This window comes from Typha angustifolia, chromosome 15 (assembly GCF_048772165.1).
Source record: "Typha angustifolia cultivar Huaian chromosome 15, ASM4877216v1, whole genome shotgun sequence".
NCBI classification, from domain to species: Eukaryota; Viridiplantae; Streptophyta; class Magnoliopsida; order Poales; family Typhaceae; genus Typha; species Typha angustifolia.
The window spans coordinates 745,049-767,473 of NC_133253.1; the positions used below are offsets into that span (position 1 = coordinate 745,049).

A 22,425-nucleotide genomic window follows, 5' to 3' on the forward strand; every position below is an offset into this window, starting at 1 on the left:
AACTAACAGTTGCATATATAAATAAGGGAGTTAATTGCTATTAAAAAGAGTACCCAAGTTTTGTTAATATCTTTTCTCTATCTAGATCAGGTTTTGTATATATATATATATATATATATATTAAAGATAAAGGTGGTGAAGTTAACAAATCCCTACAATCCACACGCTTTTGAAAAGGCTGTTGGGGGAGGGGGCCATTCACCGCCATCTACGCCACACGGCACGGCGTGTCCCCCGTTTTAATGCGTCGCCGTTACAAGTGCAGGGGGCAGTGCAAAGCGATGGTCTTCAGCTCTCTCATGCCTCAACTTTGGCCTTTGGCCTCCAAAGACTGGGAGGGGGAGGGAATAAAGAGAAGGTGGGATAGATGAGTACATATATTTTGTACCCCACAAGTGTACGAATAATGTCGGTGGGATAGCAAATATGAATAAGTTTATCCAGCATTACGGTGCTGTGGAGATTGGAGAGGATCACCATCACACCCTCTTTATGAAAAGGGGAAAATGTCTTTGTTGTGTGTGTCGGTGAGTTACTTATAATAGTGCAAAGAATTTGATAGTGGGAGTAAAGTTTGTTATTATTATCATTTATGAGTACCATAAATACCCATCAGGATATTTAATTTCCTTCTTCACATATATGAAATTAAGGTTGGCCCATAGGTTCTAATTTGGAGTCAGACCTGGAACTATTGGTTGGTCCATATAATAAGTTGCACACTAGAAAGAATTGAGATGGTAACATGAATTAGGTTTCATAAAGTATAGATATAGAAGATATGTATCTACCTGGGTGAGTGGAATTTGAAGCACAAATCATGGCAAGATCTAAGAATAGGTTGCCCTGCCCTCCTGGTATATATACTTTCCTCTAATCTCCTGCAGAAAGAAGATGTTACTACTAAGTTCATGTGAAAAAGAAAAGAAAAAAGTACCGAAAGAAGAGTAAGTGAGTGAATCAATCATCAATAGGAGACCTGCATGATCACAACATCAGTTTCATGCTTTCTTCGTGAGGCCATGTCACCCTTAATTCACTGCGTTGTAGACTGCCTGCTATCTCTCTTTACGAACAGAAGGAAATTACCAAGTGTTTGTTTCTCTGATACACGTACTCTCTGAAAGGAAGAACAAGTAAATCAACTTAAAGGTGCAAATGATCGAAGTCAGTTCATCATCAAGCGAAAACAAGGAAACAGTCCCAATTAACCTGTACAAGATGCAAATCCCTGGTTTTTGCACCGTCTTTCTTGTGCGGTATTCGACATGCCATAAGACTGCGACAAGCATCTCCACCATTCGAATGCGATTGACATTGTCCAGAGCCAAGCAGTCATAATTCCCACCCTGCACGCCATCCTTTTGCAAACATTGGCTCCGACGCCTCTGCTGCCCATAATGTGGAGATATGAAGTGAAGTCTATGGTTGTGCATTGCGTTCATGGACTTGCATGAGGACTCGGCGTGGAAGGTAGTCCCAATCCCATATGCAGAACTCAACAAAAGGCGGGAAAGTATCACCCAGGCAGATCGCAGTAGTCGTTAATAGGATTAACATATATTCTTTTTATTCTATTAATGGCCATTGTGGATCGCTCGTTTGTTAAGGAAGGCCGAAAGAGCAATGTTTTGAGAGAGTAGTGTGAACTGCGAAGCCACACATTGAAGGCCTACCGTCTGTTACGTAACCATTATACTCTACCTACAGGGCCTCACTTAACAAGGCAAAATAGGCTGTAACAAAGAGTAGAACAATTTGAAGAAACAAAAGGCATATCCATCGATCATATAAATAGCTCCAGATATTTACTACCATAAGATTAAACTCAATTTAACAAGAATGGTGAAACAAATCCAAACAAAGAGAGAAGCAAAAGACGTCCGGTAAATATCTACCATCTACGATTAAACTCAATCTTTTATTATTTATATATATATATATATATCTCTCTGAGTCTTTCACGTACTAGGAAACCACTACTCTACTCCTAGTTCGAATAGGATACCTACATACATATTATACTCGGACTTCCCTAGTGATCTATAAATACGAATGCATTACCCCCGTCATGCAGTATTCCTTCACTGCCCGTTAGCATTCTTTTTCTCTTGAGATTGTCGGAGTTCCGATCGACGTGATGGAACGCATAGAGAGCCATGTCGTTGGAGGTCAGACCTACGAGTGTGTGAATTTCGAGGGGGTGCTCTTCTCCTTGACTACGGATGGAAGATTGGCATTGGTCGACCTCGACGAGTCCTCGGTGACCGAGCTGGAGACCGAGAACTACTTCAAAGAGAGCACCGGCACCGAGGAGCACTACGTCGACGTGGACACCGACCTGACGTTGCTGCTGCTCCACATTTCGGTCTCAGTGGAAGGGAAGTGCATCGTGGCCATCGAACGTTATTGCGATTGATGATACGAGATTCAAGGTTTTGTAGATTAATTTTGATTTGGGTTCTCAGGGGAAGGGATTCTCTTTTTTGCAGCTTAGAGATGATACGTAGAATAGGAATTTGAGTGATAAACGTGTGTAGTAATAAAGTTCCCCTATTTTTCAGTGATTTGATCTTACAACTGATTCCTGTGGCCAATGCTGGAAAGTTTAGTTTAAACATCTCATTAGCTGTTTCTAAATCTCCAACAATACCCTTAAGCTAATGATATAGATGAGGCTGAGATAAGATTTTTTATTAAGCAACTTAGAGTTAATTATTTTTTAATCGGTTTGATGAACATCTAGTGGTTAAGATTCTTAAGGGATAACAAGAATGCAATAAATTTAAAAGATATTATCATTCAATAGGTAATTATTATTATTTTTTAAATATATATATCATAATAAGCGTATTAATATCTTTTTATAATTAAATTGATGAAAGTTTATTTAAAATTTATCTATTTGATTATTTTTTATTAGTTACATATATCTCTCGTTAGTTTAGATTAATTTAAATTTAATTAAATAACATATAGAGATAGAAAATTATATTTAAATTGAAATCTATCTCTAAATAATTAAATTTAAATGGTTTAATATAAAATAATATCTCCTATAATTAAGGTATAATTATACATATTATAATTATATCTAAGAGAAATAAATTTTAATAGTCACATGTATTCTTAACTAATATGCCATTTTTCTAGGAAAGGTGGTTTGGAATGATAATGAGAAACCGTGAAAACTAGATTAATATCATAAAATTTAGAAAGGTATTAAGGTATTCACCTATTTTATTTAATTATTTATTATTGTGATATAATGGAAGAGAACAGGCATCCGTAGTAGATCTTAAATCCAGAAGAAGAAGAAGCTCATACAAGTATTTCTAGGCTACTTAGACCCAAGAAATCCAATCAGGCTGATCACAGTTCTATTTCGTTTTGTTTGCTATACCCAAGGTCAGAGAATTAATAAAGTTCCAGAATATTGAATCTTAAGAGAACGCAAACATCGTTAGAGATGTTCACGAATCAAAACATACACCAGAACCAAACCTAACCGCTGCCAATGAGCTAAAACTAATAAATATCTGATAAAGAATGCACTCCTGCTAATGCAATCACGGCAACCACGGCAAAAAGACGTTGTCAAAGCAAAGCAAATTAGACAAACACTTATGGCGTTCCAACAATCCAGTCTCAGAACTTATCATGTTTCTTATAAGAATCTATAGGTAAAAGGAAAAGAAAAGAACCTCATGCACCAACTAATAAAATGTTAAAAATGATAAAAGACTGAGCACTGAGCAGTGTGCGTGTCTCTCTCTAGCTTCTTAAGACTAGGAAGGGTGAAACCAGTGGCTAATTTGTTCTTTCAGTTGACAGAAACCTCAGATGACAAGTACTTGCCATGGGAAGTCTCTTGACCACTTATTTTCATATTCGACAGCTTAAGAACTTGGACTGCTTCTTCCACTTTCGCAGTCAGTGATTTCGGGGACTCCAGAAGCAGCAGTAATTCAGAGTTATCCATCTCCAAAAGCATGCCAGTGATTTTAGCAGCAGAATCGGGCTGTCATGTGAAAAAGAAAAAAGAAAATATAAGATTAATGCCAGAATATAGTGAATAGATGATCATGGATGAGAACTGTGCATCAGAAATATGAACACCTTTTGCTTCTGAACAAGAGGGAAGAGGCGCTCGCCAAGGATTTGCTTTTGTTGTTGCCGAGTAGCAGCAGCTGCAAGTGTGCTACCGAGCATCTCCACCCCTTGCAAGTCTGAAGCAGCAGATGGGACAACAGATTCGTTCTTTATCTCATGCCGGCGCACTTCCCCCGCATATTTTGAATGTCCTGAGCGCTGCAAGGGCATGCAATCACATATATCAAGTGGAAAGCAGATTGTTTGGTATTAAGAGACACCAAGAACCTTTAGAATGGAAAAAAAAAAACTAGCATGTAAATAGGACGTTTACTGCACCACCAACCAGAGAAATACCTTAGTCAAGAGGATAATCTGAGCACATGGAAAGGTGAAGCAATATATTACGTTAAGCAAACCATAACAAAAAGATGGGAATACAAAAAAGGCTTAATTACAATTTGTTCTCCTAAACTTTGAGTCGGTATCACATTGTACCCCTCAACTATAAAAGCATACAATTTGTCCTTTGAACTATTAAAGAAGTCACAATATTTACCTTTATAAAATGCTACCGAGTGTTAAAATTTAGATATTATAAGTGATAACTTATACGCTTTATGGAAATGGAGAGTGATACTGAGTCAAATTACAATATCGAGCAAAGTGTAATTTGGCCTACAAAAAATAAGTAGTTCTCACTTCTCACAACCTGCAGTTTCCTCTTCTATTTCATTTCAAAGTCCTAATAAGAAATGCATGCCATAATACTTATAAAATAGATGACACCAATACTTTCAGAAATATTTCACAATAACATAGCTAAACAACCAATTATTATATAGACAATGTGGAGATTAATGTAACCTCTTTTGTGATAAAGATCTGTGAGAAAATAATAAGGTAAGGAAATATGGAAGAGGTAATGAGACAGGTTCTTCACATATTGTTTAAACATTGAAATGAAAAGTTGTGAGAAGTAATTCTAGCTAGCTGTCTCGAATCATGACGCAGACGAGTATACAAAAGCATTTTCCAAATTTATATGATTGACTACCCCTGCATCAATGTGGAAGCAAGTATGCAGAAGGCAATACTCATTATTCTAAGTTCAGACAAGCTGAGAGACTTTCTTCAGTAATTGAACCAATCCAGTAACTCTTTTCTAACTTAACACCAGTTGAATGAAATACTTCACACGCCAAATATGCATATATCTTAATGGTTGCCCTACCTAATTGGCTGTTATCTGAGAATATTCATGCTCAAAAGGTGTTTCCTGAAAAGAGGCATTATTATTAACAACACGAACCATTGGTGAAGTTCAATTACTCTACCCTATGACGAATACTAACTTTATTCCTAGAGTCCTAATCATAAAAAGGCCTAGTCGGTGCCTCACCTTCAAAAGCAACAACAAGAAGGAAAATTATAAGAGAAGACTTTCCAATGATTCCAGAGCAAGAAAGAAGAGCTGCACATCCATCAAAAATCTATTCTAAATGTGTGAAGAACAATGGGCTAGAGACTGATGCCAGAATTTGGTGATGTATGATTGTTCATTTAGAGAAGAGAAACTTGGCAGATGCTTGTGAAAGACTTCTTCAAACAGAGTCACATATTCCATATGACTGTTAACCCACCAATAGTTCATTCAAACATCCTTTATTCTAATGGAATTTAGAAAAGTAACCCCATGACTTCTTCAAACAGATTATTTGGCCATGTCAGATGATTTTTGCCAAATCATAATAGAACAGAATGAATAATGAGATACATTCGAGTACTCAAAGTACCAATATTAAATAGATGGGTAATTGACGCTCGATCACTTCTCTTCCCAAAATAAGCATGTTCTACATACAGAGTAGCTAGAAGAATAATATAAGAAGGAAAAAGAACAAAATCAGATACTTTATAAGTTGTATGGGCCAAGCATTCTTCAGATACTTCTTGTCGACACACTATGCAAATTATATGTTATGGAATTAGACTTGTTCCCTGTTTATTCACCAAATGATTATCTTCATCAAGCACCTTGACAGCTTAGTGAAGGGATCAACGTGATGCCATGCAAACCAGGTCTATGGGGAATTTAGGAAACTAACAATGAGGCATAATTGAGTTTTTGCTATTAACCATTTTTCTAGTGCATCATACTGCTCTAGGCATTTCTGGGTTGGGGAAAAAATTTGCTTACATATTGTAAAACTTTAGGGCATCTACTGATCTACAGAATGCTTAGCTGCCACAGCTTGCGGCCATTTAGTACGAAGAAAGATAGCTAGGAAACCAACAACTGAAAGGATGAGAAGCTAACTTGTAAGGTTCAGGAAGCATTAAAAAGAAAACATCAATATTGAAAGATATTCAGAACCATAAGGATTCTCTGAGCATATGATAAAAATTTCTCCATGATGATTACTATTCTTTAGTATCAACCGTAATATATCCAAGCAAGAATATGCTTTGGTCTTGACGTATAATTTCATGATGATGTCGAGAACTTCAAAATTCCTAACTAAAAATATAAAGTTAGTAAGTGCATCTCTTATTCCAATACAGAGACAACATCAATCTTTAGAGACAAGCAATTGCATCAATGCAAAAGAACATAACCAAAACCTTTACAATAAGAACTCCTCTCTGTATCTCAATTTACCTGCAAATCGCTGGAGTTATTTAATGAATCCAGAGATCTATTTGAATGCTGTAAATGTGGAATGTGCAAAGAAGAAGGGCCAGATTGAGGTAGCATATGCCTATTTGCACGGCCCCGACTTTGTTTATGCTGCCTCTGAGCACCTGGAAGCTGCAAAGATCATTGCAAACATGTAAATGCTCAATTGGGAACAAGCAACCCAAAATGAATTGTGAAAAAAGTAAACATTGCCCTTCTATGTCAGTAGTTCTAAGCCGCATCTTAGGAAAAAAAGAAAATTAGAAGAATTAACATGTTAGCTCACAACTGGAAGATTAATTTGTTGAAAAGCTGGCATTGATGGAGGAACAAAATCATTGGCTCTCCATTGCGGCTTAGGCCCTACGGACTGATATGTCAGACCCTGATGGGTAGGAGCTTGTGAGACACCACCAGGACCAGAGTAATAAAGAGCAGGATATCCGGAAGGAACAATATCAGATGAAGATCCTGCTAAGCCTGCCACATGTTGAGCAAACTGAAGCTGCAAGATAGCTTGCCTATCCTCCTTCCTTTGGGCAACTGCAACGTACAGAGGCTTCCCATAAAACATGCGCCCTGCATGCCATCCAGAGCTTAAAAAATGCTGCCAAATAGTATTATAACAAGGGGAACTGCTAAAAAGTGTTTGACTTGCCATGCAGAGTCTTCACAGCTTTGCTGGCTTCTTCTGGTGTACTATAGCATACAAACCCAAAACCTTTGCTCACCCCTTTGTCATCACGCATGACTTTTGCAGAAGTGATACTACCACACTGGCTAAAGTGCTCCCTCAGAGCACCATCATCAATGGCATCATCAATATTTTTGACATATACATTAGAGGCCTAAAGAGAAAACAATTGGTGAAAGTAGAAGAGAGACTCGAGGAAAGCAAGAAATCAAGCAAAGAGCCCATAGTTTTGAAGAACAGACTTACCATGTTTTTCCTGATCTGCTCATTGCGCTTTTCCTCAAATAAACGCTGTAAAATTTCTTGGCGTTCTTCCTTCTTCTGTGCCCTTCCGACATATAGAGTTTTTGAACCTTATCAGCAGAGTACAGCATAAAGAAATTAGCTAATTGTTACTAAGGAATTGCAGTGACCCAACATCTTCAAAATGAACTTCCAAGATCATTTTTATAGTGAATATTTGTCAAATTGCACCTATAAGCTTACCAAGTTGAGCTCCGTTCATTGCCTCCATTGCCTTTTTTGCATTATCAGGGCTTTCGAAATTAACAAATCCAAAACACTTTGAGTTTCCATCAGTATCTTTTGCAATGACGACGTTTCTTATTTTGCCAAATTCATTGAATTTCAGGTGGATAAGTTCTTCTGTTATGTCCTCATCCAGGTTCTTCAAGTATAGGTTAGTATAATTGGCTTCAGGACTGGGTGAAACTCGCTCACTCTTTTTAACAAAATTACCAACATATCTGCATTGAATAAGACCAAGATCAACTATTTAGCAATAATTTAGATGATAATACAACAGAAGAGTAAGAGACTCGAACTATCAAGATTTTAAACACTAAATATGCAAACTCATGTATGGTAGTGGCATGTAAGGTCAGTAGATATGCATACATTCTCTTGCCATCAATGACTGAGCCATTGAGTTCTTCTATGGCAGAGTTTGCAGAATCTTGGTTATCAAACTGAACAAAACCATAACCTTTACTCCTTCCATCTTGTGTAGTAGCAACTTTGCAAGATAAAATGGTCCCAAACTTCCCAAAAGCTTCATTAAGCCTCACATTATCTATGGCATCAGCCAGATTCTGCGAGTGTTAACCCATAACCTCATCAAATTCAATAACCAAAAACAAAAGGAAATTACAAAGTTATTTTTATTTTGATGAAAGTCAAGTTAAACCTACTAATTATACCTTCACAAAAAGGTTGCCAATCCCACTATTCCTTGCATCGGAATTTCGACGTGACCACATAATCCGAATAGCCTTACCATTCAATAAGGTGTAGTTTAACTTCTCGATAGCAAGCGAGGCTGCCCAAGAATCACAAAATGAAAAGAATTTTGACCAAAAAGGACGGATAAAAATCTTGATAAAGTACTTTAACTACATGGTTGCATAACCAAATATAATGCTAAAATCAACTAAAGATAGAAGAGAAATAAATCGAATAAAACAACACACTAGTAACCCGAGAAATGTCGGTAAAGGCGAGATCCAACATAACCGAATAGCGAAGACAATAACCCCACCGCGAAAAAAATCAAAACCGCAACAAAACATCACCCTAAACTCGAAGAAAACCCGAGAAGATCGACTAATGACAAGAATGTAATCAGCAAATCCCCTATTACCGATATCGATCAAGCAATCCAAAGAAAGTAGACGACAGGACGGGATCTAATCAAACAAATAACCGATCAACATAATCCAACAGTACCATCTTGCAGCGAGATGAAGTTGACGTAGCCGTATCCGAGAGATCGGCCAGAGACGGAGTCGCGGCAGACGCGGACGGATGCGACGGTTCCGGCCGACGAGAAGAGATCGAATAGATTCGTATCCGTCACGTCGGCGTGGAGGTCTCCTACGTACAACGCCGGGAGCGAGGTCGAAGCATTCGAAGCCACCGCCATGGAGGAGAAGAGAGAAGAGAAGAGAAGAGGAGAGAAGAGATCGAGTTCTCGAGAGGTTACCACTTAGGGTTAGGGTTAGAGATGGAGTTTAGAGAAGAGAGCGAGGGGGGAGAGAGAGGGAGAGAGAAAGAGAGAGAGAGAGAGAGAGAGAAGGGAGGAGAGGGGGATGGATGGAGTTGCATGGGACGCGAGAGTGTGGGAGAGGAGGAGGGGGTTGACATTATTATATACGACGGGGTGTTTAGTGAATAATTTTATTTATTGCAAGTGATACGGTAACCGGTAAAAAGAGGAGGGGAAGAGGAGAAAGGGGGTAAAAAAAATGGGTGACAATTAAATCTTCCATTAAAAAAAAAGAACAAAAGGTTTGAAAAATCCAAATCTTTAGCTCTCCTTCTAATATTTGTTTCCCCTCTAAAGATTTTAATTTTTGTCAACTTTATGGACAAAGTTGTTGACCCATGGAAAAAAAATAACCATACAAAGTCAAAGCTCAAAATTAGATAGTTTTTAACTGTGCTTCTAGGTTGGATTATGGTTGGTTTGACTTAATGAGTTGTAATTAGCTATTTTGAAGTAGTTCACCAACTATTGGATTAGCAACTGTTATCTTAAGGGAAATTAATCCAATTAAAACTGGCATTAAGTGTGAATTCTGAACAGTGCTTAGACTTATGTTTCTTGATAACCAGTGTTTGACGAAACTATATTTTTGCTAAAATAGACTCTTGCTTAAATTTATTATTAAATAAGGTTTACTTCACTGTAGCCCTAATAAAATTATTAAATTGATCAACGTTTTATCGATAGGCAAGTGCAGCATTTTTGTCGGATTCTAAAACACTAAGTATTTTTAGCGTTTTATAATCTCTTTTACCTGTCTTTCAATAGTTTAAAAAAAAAATTATCTGACAATAAAAATAATGAACTGATCAGCGTTTACTGATTAGTTCGCCATTTCTGTTAGGGCCGCAATGAATTAGACTTTGGTCAAAAATTAATATATATATATATATATATCTTATAATATGAAGGATTAGGATTAAGTTAAACTTTGTTTCTTTTTTTAGTTTAGTATAGAGATGTAAGTAACGTGTACTGGGAGCCATAAGGATTATGGTTTAATTGAGATGCTATAAATTTTCACTCTCTTCAAAAGTATATATTTTTTTAATAAGTCTATTAGCAGATTCGGACCGGGTTAACGGGATAAAAGCCCATTGTTACAAGAAATCCACATATTTTGCGTTGATAAAGTCATTTACTCTTCCGATTTCAGAGTTACTATTCACTGTCAGTCCAAGAATCACGGAGAACTAAAAATAGGTGTAGTGGTAAATAGAAGAGTAAATTGCCTCCTTTTGTATCAGTTCATCACCTGCTTTTCCAAAATAAATGAGCATTTTAATTGAAGGAAAAAAAATTAAATATTCTCACAGCTTAACACGAGAGAAGTTGATATGCAAATACTGGAAAAAGATAAAATAAGTGCTTCACAGTAAGAGAATGATGTGAATGGTGACATCCAGACCAACAAAAGAAGGGGAAAAAAAAACCTTCTTAGTAGTTACAGCATTGAAGAAATTTCAGCTAAACTAATCGTTCCTCTCTTCTTCTATCACTCACTGCTCAGCTTAAGAAGTTGCAAGTTAATTTGCTCGGAAAAGTTAAAACTGTTTGACAGATACTAGGCCTTCATCAGGTTACACGGGACTCGGCACGGAGGGTTAAGCTATTGCTTCTGTGTGCCCTTGCACACATGAAAGTTCTTTTGTCAGCGCTGCTTGCCTCCAGCATCTTCATGAGGTCAGGCATTTCTTACAACTTAAAGAAACCTATGAACATGAACAACATACTATATACTTCTCATACGACAATCTTTGTTTCTTCATCTTGGTGCGGCGGACAGTCCAGTGGCATTTCCTGTACCAGCCTGAACAAAGAAATATAAAAGATATTCAGTTGTAATTTCTGAGCAAATATGATCATTAGAGAACAAAAAACCGCGCACTTACATCTCAGCGTTAGTTAGAACTGAATCATGACCATCTGAAGTAAGAACAACTGCCTTATCACCCCTAATTTCTGAGCTGATGGGTTCAGCCTGTTCAAGAATACAGTGAGATAAGTGAATAGAAAACAATTTTACATTTTAAGCTGCCTTGGATATCGCCTCTCTTGATGAGAAAAACACACCAGCTCATTTGGATTGGCAGGAGTCTCCATGCTAAGTTTAGGGGCCTTTGTGCAGCTTCTTAGAGTGCCCTGCAAATTGCAAAGATCAACATTTGTAAGCACGATAAAATTAGTTAAAATTATCCATGAGATATAATATTGAAAACATAATTCAGTTACAATCAATGATGATAGCACTATTTAATTTTGCCAACCTATAAGTACAACATGTCCTTGTAGAAAACTCACAGTTCTTCCTTCTATTTACTTGCCTTTGTAGAAAAGCATGTCAACAAATAAGCAAAAATATTGCACAAGAGACTATTAACACAGACTGGGGACTCTTATTACCTTGTTTGCCCACATTAATCCACAGGCATTACAAAGGGACCTTGGACCAGCTGGCCCACGACGCATTGCAGGAGTCATCTTTTCACTAATGCCACAATTTTGGCAACTGCAAATTAAGACAACTAATCCTAAGTATAGGTTCTTCAACAAAAATTGCAAATAGCGATCTTTATCAGAAAAAGGACATAAGATGAGCAATTGGGGACATGGAATGAAATCTGACCTAGTTTCTCGTGAATTATCATCCTGGCTTTTGATTGAGGGAGGATCACAACTTGGACACTCTGATCCTCCATCGTCTGGATTTGCCTTTCCAGCAAATTGCCCTCTTCGTCGCTTCATCCTAACAGTAATTAAAACAGTGATAAAAATTGAAGAAGCCGGGAGAAAAAAGAAAATGAAGGAGAAACAAAGTCACCTAATAGAACTGAAGTTGTAACCTATAACCTTGTCCCTCTATGTCTAGCAATGTTAATTCATTTTTCTATGGGCATATACTTCAAATATTCATTAGAATATAAGTATATAATATTCAGATTGTGACAAGATATTGTGAATCTGAAGCAGTGAAGTGAACGGTCTTATTTTCTTTCTGGTGTCGAAATTTGACGAGAAACAGTAATTACAGGGCATATGTTCTTCTAAGTTAGGTGATGTATAAATGGATATAGTTTCTAAAGATGGGACCTTTCTTTTAACCAACAGAATAAGCCATCCTTCGCTACTATGGCGAATAAGTCTTGTCAGATTTTCTACCAAAACTAACAACTGATGTAAGGAGCAACATCAATCTTGAGACTTCCTATGACCAACTCTCCTCCTGTTGTAATTTTTGTGGTTCATTTCTTCCACTTAGGTATCTGCAAACCGAACTGAATCATGGAAAACGATACAGCATGATCGTGATATTCAAAGTCAAAGTCAGACCTCAAAAGTACTTGACATGGACCTGTTAGTTGAACCATCCATTCTTCACAGCCACAAGTAGCTTAGAGGAAAAAAATATATTAGGAGAGCTATAGATTTGGATTTTTTAAACCTTTTTTTTATGAAAGAGGGAAAAAATATATATATATATATATATATTAGGAAAGAGCTAAATATTTGAATATGTTTATTTTCTGAACAAACATTAAAATATGAAGATAACATGCCTGAGAGCAACTTCCTTGCGGACAGTATATCGGATTTTCTTATCAAAACATCTTTCCTTTCTCTTCTCACGAAATCTGATTAGGGAAGCAAGCCTACTTGCAGGTGGTGCTGCGTTCTGCCCAAAATAATTCAATACTTGATATAAACAGTAAAGGAAGAAAAAAACCCTGAACAAAGATTTAATGCCAGTGTGGCAGTACCTTGTCATCCTGCAGAGAGGGCACTGCCACACTAACTATACCAGATGGCACTTCACAACCACCCAATAATAACAACACAGCTTGCACCTGGATCAAGAACATATACCAGCTCATAAGTGGGGTCGAAGAGTAATAAGTTGCTATTTTCTGGTTATAATCAATCAACATAATTCATAAGACCACATGCACGCACACGAATTACATGAAGTGAAACTGAAAAAGAAACCAGACTGACTTCATTCAGTGCCCAAGATTTATTAACATGATACATCTAAGAGAAAGACTATTCATAAAACTCCTAAAAGTGATTTATACTTGTTCAACAAACCAAGAGAAAGAAACTTATACTATTCTTAAAAGAATAAGGCAAAGAAACTTATACTTATGGCCAATAGAATGTGGTGAAACGTCTTGAAATAAATACGTCAGATCATACAAATCAGTTGATCATTCAATCAACTGGAAATCTCGAACTGCCATTTACCAGCTCATTTAGAATGCAGCTCAATGTTAAAAAGGAAAATAAATATGCTACTCTGCAATTTACTTGGTTGTGCTCCTTATGGATGGCCTCTAATTAGTAAAGGTTGTTGAAATATATGGTTCTCTCGATATTCTAGGAGAATAAGTGCGACACTTCATGTTATAATTAAATTCTACAATTCATACAAAAGTAGGTCAGTGGAGTCGAGCAAAAGGGTATCATTTTTTCAAAAGCATATGTATATAAACAAAAATCCTTTTTATCCAACATCTCATCTCAAATAGAAACAAACTGGAAGGACAAATAACCGCACCCACTTCCTATTCGACGAAATGGCCAAAAGAAATCTAAGCAAGAAGAATAGAAACAATTCGACCTTCTCGGGGGAGACGGATTCGAAGACGTAGACCTCGCCCTGGTAGAGAAGCGTGAGCTGGTTCGACGCGGCGCTCATCAGCGGCCCCGCCGCATCGACGCCGCCGCCTTCCTCCGCCGCCGCCCTCTCATCTCCGGCGCCGATCACCTGGGTGGGGTGGTCCGGCTGCAAATCGTGGATATCCGCCGGGTGCGGTCCCTGATCTGGTTCCGGCATCGTGGCGAGGTTGGAACGGGGAGGATTGAGCTGTGATTAAAGCGAATCAGAGCCGCTGGATTCGGACGGATATGGTGATGATGGCGAGATGCGGAGCACTCGAGAGAAAGAGATATGGTGATATCATCAGATCATCACAAGTGGAGTCCATCATCACTAACTATATCCACGCCGAGAAAGTTAATTCATAAAAGAAGTCGGCAACGATATCGCTCGGAAAAAAGGAAATCGGCAGCGAGAATTAGATGTGTTTTGCCACGTCTTTAATTTATATTACTCGTTGATCGGGTCATTAACATATATAAGTAGTTGATCCAGTCAATAATTTATATTAGAAAATTATTTTTAAATTAGACACGTGATAAAAAAAAGTTCAACAAACTTAAAATAATTAAAAAAAAACTCGAGTTTTTGACTTAAATTACTGCTACAATATTTCTTTAATTAAAGTACAACACCTTTCAATCTTATTTTAAGACCATTATAATTTTTTAATCTGCTAAGTCCTACGTAAAAAATTATTATCTCATACAACAATCCTTAATAAATTTGCCAATTTTTTAATATAATAAATAAATTATAAATAAATTTGCCAATTTTTTTAATCTTTTCCTCGGAGAACAATTTATAAATTATTTCTGGGATTTACCCACAGAAAGCTATGATTTTTCATTATATAAATTATTTACACATAAGGAGTAAGCTTAACTTACATTATATCTTCTTATTTATTTTCCTATTTACTCTTATCTTACTTATAGTCACTACGTTTACGTATACACACTTACTCATATCAAATAAGAAACCTTGGTCATCGATAGAATTATAATGCACGCTAAGGAAAGAAGAAGAAAAGAAGAATTGATTTAACTACGATTACTGGTACCATTTTATATAAATAAATCTCCACGTTTTAGGATCGAAAGATGGAAGTTGATCGAATTTGGGTGCGTTAGGAATGACTAATTTATTCGTCCACTTATTCCGAGTCGGTGGATCGAATTCTATCCACCAGTTTATTCGGTTAACAATAATGAATTCAGGGAGGATTAATTTAAGAAGAAACGAAACCGACTAATTCAACTTCGATGAGAAGTCGGCAACATTTTCCTTGAGTTGCCGACTTATCTATCCAGCCATTTTGAGACTGTTATCCTCTAATTGTGTCTTAAACCTTTAGCAAACACTATGATATCAAGGGAAAATTCTAACAACTCGGGAGCAAAAACTATAGTTGATAGAATGGAAATGATTGCAAAAATGCGAGAGAGATTGATTTGAATAAACCAAAATTATAACTGTATATACAAATTATTACTGCGTGGATAAATGACAAGAGTTTTCACTGTTTGCTTATTGATCCTCTACATAGACCAGAGGAAGATTGAGTTCATATGACGAATCCATCTTCAATGGTGGAGTTCTTCAGAATAATGGTGATGCCAGAACGTATGTAGAAACCTTCAGAAGATCTATCTGCCTCCTGCACCCCCTGCAACACCCAAACAAAAGTATAAGCTCGACAATGGTTCATACCAGCAAAATACAACTGCTCTATCAACCACAACACGTATTGAGAAAGAGAGACACGGGCAGGGTTTCAACTAATTATCTGATTATGTCATGAGCTAAAATGTTAAACGGAAATGAATTTTATGTACAAATATTTAGATAGCACAAGGTAATGGAAATAATATACCTCAGAGTTTGAAATTGCCACATTCTTTCCTATTCTTGCGTTCTTATCTATAATACAGTTCCTGCAAGACAAATAAAAAAAGAAAAGAAGGAATACTGATAAATTAAGAATGGAATTAAAGGGCATATTTCATCCGATAACAAGATAGCTTAGAAACAAGTAGTACGTTATTTTTGTGTTCTCTCCAATTCCAATGGGAACCCTTCCTTCAGCTAGCAATGATGTTATTTCTGCATCTGTTTCATAGTAGTCGGCACCAAGCATAACTACATCCTGCATATAAAGTGCCGCCAAATTGTTAACCATCTTTTTTGTAGCTTCAGTTGTGACTGTTAAAAGTACAAATTCTGCCTCTTCTTACTGGGCTACATTTAGAAATTAAACCAACCTTTAGATGCACATTAGAACTAATTCGAGATCGAACTCCAACAACACTATGCTCTATGAAGCTGTTGTCCATAAAGCATCCATGGGAAACAATTGAATCAACAATCTACAAATACACGACTAGATAAAGTAAGGGTGACAAGTAAGATGTGACAAAAATTATAGTTGCAACCATCTATCAGATGGGAATTCTTGGAGTGTAAGCACAATAAGATGGACTACTTTTAGAAAATTGTAATCTACCTTGCTATTGTCAACCATTGTTGGAGGTAAGTTTCTTCGGGATGTATACATTGGTTTTTTGGCATCATAAAAGCTGAAGCTTGGCGGCTGCAGTGTGCACAGAACTTTAATAGTGAATAATAAGACTACATGTACAACATTTGAAGAAAGAATCATAATAAACTCTAAGATAAGAATGAAAAATTAGTGTTGGATATGGACATGAAGGGTCATGTAAGAGAGCATGTTCATTTCATCATTATATGGTTACTACCATGATTATAAAACAACTGGACACATAATTTTCTGGTGGAAGGTCCACGCTCATAAGCATGACTTAATTCCCTAACTACTGGCTTTCTATGGTGACCAATGACTCTTTTAACTCTTCTAGAAAGGCTATCAAAAGGATATTCCTAAGTTGGATACCTCCTGTTTGGAGGCAGTGGAGTTTATGCAACGACCTATGTTTATAACACCTTTTTTCGACAAAAATTAGTTACTAAGGCATATGCACTTCATCAATGTCAAATTACACAGGTTTGATCGTCCAAAGGTGATTGCCTTATAGAAGAGCCAAGTTGCCAGTGGTCCAACTAGAAAACCAGCAGGCTGGTTTCATCCAGCATTTTTAAATGGTGGTCACAACCAAGGGAAGGAATCCAGTAGTTGCTGGGTATTGAGCAAAAGGCCCATTAATTATTTCCTCTGGTCAATGGTTCAAGGAAGCTAGTAGTATCTCACTACATGAGATATGGTTCACATTAGCTGGAAAGTACTACACGATGTATATAATATACAACAAAAAGTGAACCAGGAAGTTCCAAGGGAATAGGAACTAAATATATAAATTTAGAATTTAGATTGCATCAGCGAAATACAAATGCAACAGATGGTTGCTTGCAGTTACCTAATTATCTCAACCCTATATTCATACATAAAAACTTACATGTGAGGTGAGAGCAAGGTTTGCTTCAAAGAAAGATTTAATAGTCCCAATATCCTCCCAGTAATCATTGAAAAGATATGCCTGCAATGATTTCTCATTAGCTGAATAATGAAAGCTCATAAAACAAACCTATATCATGACTTCCTAAAGAAAGGTCAAAAAAAATAAATCATGATGGTGCAAATCTAGTGAGAAGAAATGAAGAATAAAGTATGTGTCTATAACCTAGTGAGGAACCAAGATTTTTCATGATGACACAGTTGCACATGATAGGAAATCATTGCGAACCAACTTAACGGAAATACTAGTAATTGAAATGTGAAAAACATCCTAGTACCTTGAATAAATATTTCGATTCTCATCTTGAAAAAATTAGTGAAGCACAAACTTTAAGGCTGATTTAGTAATTGAGAATGCTATGATAGAAATGAAATTTATACTGTGAAAGTAGAAAGTGAAAAATTAAACTAATTATAGAAGATCAAAGTAACATTAGGATCTGAGCAAACTATTAAGAGATAATACAGACCTTGGTGTAGAACTCCTTTGAAGAAGCAGGGATTATTTCAGATCCAAAGTCGTTTGCAGTAGGAAACCGCCATCTGACCTAACGATGATCAATAATATATAAGGATCCATTTTACAAATGTGCTACAAGTTCTATTTTGAGAGAATAAGTGAGTTCCAAAAAATGTATATGCAACAAGTTTCATTAAACAGATTTACATACCAAAATAAAAAATCTACAGCCTGCATATCATTTTTAAGTAATAACCATATGGTTTCAGAGTACAACACTTGCACAATTTCTCTATATTAGTGCACTACAAAAGAGAAATACTTGTTATCTAGCAAGGTTAGCTCCTACTTAGTTTGTGAGATCTCATTGAAAGGTATATATTCTTTTATTAGAAACTTTATGCTAAAACTTCAGCAACAGATCACAAGATCAAGAGAGACAAAATGTTCACTTAGTTTCACTTTAGTATGAGCTTTCACGAATCTCAAGATGCATTTAGAGGCTAGAAAGTAATAAACTTTGGAAAAAGTTTTATTTAAAGTCTGTAATCTAGCCCACATAAATAGATGTATATATATATATATATATATAATATAGTTAGATTAGAAACTTTATGATAAGTTTCAATTCTTTCCTAGCCATCTATTGTGCATTGTGATTGTCAAAAGCTAATCTCAAGGTGGAGAGAGAAAAGCTACCATCACCCTATTTGACCATCAGATGAGCTTTTTCTGAACCTCAAAGTGAATTCAATGGCTAAAAGGATGTTAATTTTTTTTTTAAAATATTAATATAAAGTTTGTAGTACTTTATATATGTATAAATATTAAAGTGATAGAAAGTTAAAATCAATTACATCCTCCTACATCCTTTAATTTCTCTCACATTCCTTGAGAAGCAGAACTCTTACTAAAATTCAATGATCATACCTTAGAAGATTCAAAAGAATTTCTTTCTTGAACACATACACTCCCATTGAAGCAATATATGGTTTCTTTTCTGCTTCTTCCCTCGACAAACCCAAGATAGTTGTATCTACTTCCTGTAAAAGCAGATGAGAATTACCAATGATCCATATCCAAGCATCTAACAGCATTTATCACAATGATTATATGGACTACTAAGAATCTAGATCTAATGTTTACATATATGCAAAGCTAGTTAAAAAAGAAAATAAAAACGAAAGGTATGCTGAAATTACCATTGCCTTCAAGTCATCTCCTTTTGGTTTTTCACTAAACGATATGACTCTACCTTTGTTGTCTATATTCATTAAACCAAAATCAGATGCACGGCTGCAAGGAGAAAGAAATGCGTTATGTAGCTATTGTCTTGAACTGAAATATTCAAATACCGAGTATCACAATAGGAAAGTTCAGAATGACCACATTATTACTGAGCTTCTAGTACTTAGACTGCTTTACGAGAGCTTACTTTGATAAAATGAAAGAAATGGTTCTCTTAAAAAATTTAGCTTCTTAATTACTTTACCCAAAAATCAAGAGATCAGCATTTACAGAAACTATCATCATTGTCTGAGCAACTGAGCCTTTTCTCAACTATATGGGTCGGCTAGAGTACAACTCAATGATGAAAAGGATCCAACTGTATCATCAAATTTTACAACCAACTAGCAACCTGACATCAACCCTCAAAATTTAATGTCAGATCCCTGGCCAAAGCAAAAAATGAGACAATGGAGCGACTTGGCAAAAGAGTAACAAGGAAAGTCGGCGATAGAGTAATCTACCTTCTTGGTTGCACTTTAGGCTCATGCAACCTAGGAGCAACCCCTCTAGAAAGTCCTCTAAACATGTAAAGAGCCTAGAGGAGAGAGAAAGATGACTATTTTTTGTTTAGGGATTTGTTTTGACTCCAAGGCCTAAATAAGACAATGAACCAAATAAATCAAAATCCCATCATGTACAGAAATTCTGTACTTGAAAAACAGTCACTTGATAAGATATTATCCAAAACTAGAAAAATAAAAAAAACTACTATTTGGAGAAAAAAGAAGCATCCAAATAAAAAAAAACAATAATTTCTTTTTTTCTTTATTTCTTTTTTCTTAATGAACAAAACCTATTCGCAGTTATGTAATTAGTCACCTGTCATCCATCGGTAAGCAAGAAATGGTAATATCAGCACCACTTTGTCGGTGATTCTGGAAATAAATTGACTTCAGTATTAAAATTCTACTGAATAAACAGGATTGAAAAAAATGGCTTTTGCTCATAACTCACCTGAATAAAGTCCATATAGTCCATACGGTAAAGATGGTCTCCAGAAAGAATCAATACATCTTCTATCTCCTTACCCTTGGCATCCTACATATGAATGTAAACCACAATATTAGCCTATATATCATTCTTTTCTTTTTCTTCTTGTTCCTCTTCTTCTTCTTCTTTCTTTTTTTCTTTTAGCTTTTTGAAAGAAGTAGTATCCCCCGGTCCTTTTTTTTTCCTTTTCACATATGTTGTTAATTGTGTCGCAATTGTTATCTGACACTCCGATGTCTAATTAAGCCCTCCAGATAATATTTCATAAATCATAGCTAAAAAAAACTAAATTTCTAGGCTAGATATAGCAAAAACTAGCTATAACAATTTACATGGTACAACCTATTTTCTTTTCATCATGAGCATAACATATATCAGAATGTGTAGCAAAGAGATACTAAACTTTCCCAAAAAGTTGCAACAAGAAATGCATAATGATATTTTCAAAGAGAAAAATAATAGATACCTCAAAAAGCCAATGAAACTGTCGAACGGCATCTGCAGTACCTTGAAACCACTTTTTTCCTGCCTCTCCAGGTGTTTGAGTGGCTGCTAGAACCTGGATATCAAAAAGGTAAGAAGAGAAAACCCTTCTATTCCAAAATAACCAATTCGATTGACTATAAGCTAGGCATGTGTTAAACTAGCTTGAGGTGGGAAAATATGAATTGTTATTTTGTATAAATTTTTAGCCTTACTAACACAACCACTAAATGGAATTGTTGCTAAGTTGAACAAAGCTGCATCATCATATACCTCAACAAAGCCATCTCCAAAGGTTACACCATTGCCAAAGTTATATGCCCGAGCAAGATGTCTATTTAGTGACGCAGAGTTGAACTGCGTGAGAATATACACCTTGTTGATCCCACTGTTAATGCAGTTACTCATCGGCACATCGATCAACCTATATGCACCACCAATAGGTACCTGTAAAAGTATGAGTACCATGCAACACCATAATGTTAACAGATGGATAAATTCTAAGCATGGTAATTCGTTTAAGTTTGAAGTTTAATAAATGATTGATGAATAGTGGTACTGATTGGATTTTGCTATTTCCAAAAATATTTGATTAAAGGACATAATCGGTCACTTCCAAGAATATGGAGAAGTGATGTGAAGCATTGTCATAGTCTATCCAGATATAGGTTGATCAAGATCAGATTTTGACAATGCCAATGTCACAAGATCGGTTCTTCATACTCACCGCAGGCTTCGCCCTTCTCTTCGTAAGCGGAAAAAGCCGCGTCCCAGCTCCCCCACCCAAGATAACCGCCACAACCGACCCCGGATTCCTCTTGTCCATATCCAAATTTTGAAACTACGCAAACCAACCACAAGCATCAGTTTACGCAAACATCTCCAACACAGATCACACGACAAACAAAAGTTCGCACCTTTACATCCGTTCCGACATCGGTGGTGACAACGGACATTCTAACTCCGCCCCTCCCGTTCACGTTCGTCATCCTCTGCTCACGTCGGTGGCGCGAAAGGTTCAGTCTCTGGCCCATCATCTCTCCATCCCTCAGAGACCCGCCACCGAACATGTGGTGGGCGGAGGCCGACGGGGTTATCCGGCTATCCATCAATGCCACCATCTTCGCCATCGTTCCGAGGGTACACTACAGTGAGAGGAGAATAAGAAAGGAGGATAGTGAGTGCGGATGCGAAGTGTGCGTGTTCAAGGGACGAATAAAGAAGAGAGGGGGAGAGGAGAAGAGTGGATGTTTGAAAGGATCAAGGCCACGTTATCCTCCCGGCGAGATGGTATCCACTGATTTCGGGAATAGTGGGGCCCGTTGGGATACACGTGTCGTACTTGCGAGCGGATACATAGCAAGCATATTCGAGCTCAGGACTTGTTCTCCCCGTGAGCGAGGGAGAAGGGGCGACTTATATAAAACTGGGGAAAAGGGATGGGAAGGATCCTCTGCAAACATGACCGCAGGAACTCAGGACTGCAGGAAGTTGGCATTGAGCTTTTGACAATTTCTGTTTTGTTTTTTGAACTTCTTTTTA

General features: G+C 36.8%; 3 protein-coding genes across 4 annotated transcripts; all 3 read right to left on the bottom strand.

Moving 5' to 3' along the window:
- Nucleotides 1-3,594: 3,594 nt before the first annotated feature.
- On the bottom strand, nucleotides 3,595-9,582 carry LOC140779106 (polyadenylate-binding protein 7-like). 2 transcript variants are annotated; one of them, XM_073124074.1, is made up of 10 exons: nucleotides 9,192-9,582; nucleotides 8,666-8,784; nucleotides 8,364-8,557; nucleotides 7,953-8,212; nucleotides 7,713-7,819; nucleotides 7,431-7,620; nucleotides 7,062-7,351; nucleotides 6,755-6,904; nucleotides 4,120-4,311; nucleotides 3,595-4,021 (listed from the first exon to the last, which is right to left on the bottom strand). In XM_073124074.1, the coding sequence occupies exons 1-10, from the start codon at nucleotides 9,385-9,387 to the stop codon at nucleotides 3,824-3,826; spliced, it is 1,896 nt and encodes a 631-aa protein (XP_072980175.1). In that variant the 5' UTR covers nucleotides 9,388-9,582; the 3' UTR covers nucleotides 3,595-3,823. The 2 variants fall into 2 exon arrangements, with proteins under 2 accessions (XP_072980175.1, XP_072980174.1); XM_073124073.1 differs by having other exon boundaries at nucleotides 7,059-7,351.
- A 1,264-nt stretch (nucleotides 9,583-10,846) lies between these two features.
- Nucleotides 10,847-14,485, bottom strand: LOC140779884 (GATA transcription factor 19-like). The gene is made up of 8 exons (XM_073125202.1): nucleotides 14,129-14,485; nucleotides 13,269-13,355; nucleotides 13,068-13,183; nucleotides 12,137-12,256; nucleotides 11,914-12,019; nucleotides 11,584-11,652; nucleotides 11,403-11,491; nucleotides 10,847-11,320 (listed from the first exon to the last, which is right to left on the bottom strand). The coding sequence occupies exons 1-8, from the start codon at nucleotides 14,342-14,344 to the stop codon at nucleotides 11,254-11,256; spliced, it is 870 nt and encodes a 289-aa protein (XP_072981303.1). The 5' UTR covers nucleotides 14,345-14,485; the 3' UTR covers nucleotides 10,847-11,253.
- A 1,108-nt stretch (nucleotides 14,486-15,593) lies between these two features.
- LOC140779367 (glucose-1-phosphate adenylyltransferase large subunit 3, chloroplastic/amyloplastic-like) lies at nucleotides 15,594-22,261 on the bottom strand. The gene is made up of 15 exons (XM_073124393.1): nucleotides 21,801-22,261; nucleotides 21,611-21,724; nucleotides 21,157-21,330; nucleotides 20,867-20,959; nucleotides 20,365-20,448; nucleotides 20,230-20,285; nucleotides 19,323-19,416; nucleotides 19,051-19,163; nucleotides 18,131-18,203; nucleotides 17,602-17,682; nucleotides 16,674-16,760; nucleotides 16,432-16,536; nucleotides 16,210-16,316; nucleotides 16,044-16,104; nucleotides 15,594-15,836 (listed from the first exon to the last, which is right to left on the bottom strand). The coding sequence occupies exons 1-15, from the start codon at nucleotides 22,011-22,013 to the stop codon at nucleotides 15,735-15,737; spliced, it is 1,557 nt and encodes a 518-aa protein (XP_072980494.1). The 5' UTR covers nucleotides 22,014-22,261; the 3' UTR covers nucleotides 15,594-15,734.
- Nucleotides 22,262-22,425: the final 164 nt, after the last annotated feature.

Coding starts and splice junctions, on each gene's coding strand:
- LOC140779106 (XM_073124073.1), bottom strand. CDS start 9,387: ATGGCGGTGGCTTCGAATGCTTCGACCTCGCTCCCGGCGTTGTACGTA. Junction 8,785..9,191: donor CTTCATCTCGCTGCAAGATG/GTACTGTTGGAT, acceptor ATTCTTGGGCAG/CCTCGCTTGCTATCGAGAAG. Junction 4,022..4,119: donor CTCTTGTTCAGAAGCAAAAG/GTGTTCATATTT, acceptor TTCACATGACAG/CCCGATTCTGCTGCTAAAAT.
- LOC140779884 (XM_073125202.1), bottom strand. CDS start 14,344: ATGCCGGAACCAGATCAGGGACCGCACCCGGCGGATATCCACGATTTG. Junction 13,356..14,128: donor AATCCGTCTCCCCCGAGAAG/GTCGAATTGTTT, acceptor TTCTTGATCCAG/GTGCAAGCTGTGTTGTTATT. Junction 13,184..13,268: donor CCTCTCTGCAGGATGACAAG/GTACTGCCACAC, acceptor TATTTTGGGCAG/AACGCAGCACCACCTGCAAG.
- LOC140779367 (XM_073124393.1), bottom strand. CDS start 22,013: ATGGCGAAGATGGTGGCATTGATGGATAGCCGGATAACCCCGTCGGCC. Junction 18,204..19,050: donor ATTCTTTTGAATCTTCTAAG/GTATGATCATTG, acceptor TCGTTAGGTCAG/ATGGCGGTTTCCTACTGCAA. Junction 16,537..16,673: donor CAATGGTTGACAATAGCAAG/GTAGATTACAAT, acceptor GTGTATTTGTAG/ATTGTTGATTCAATTGTTTC.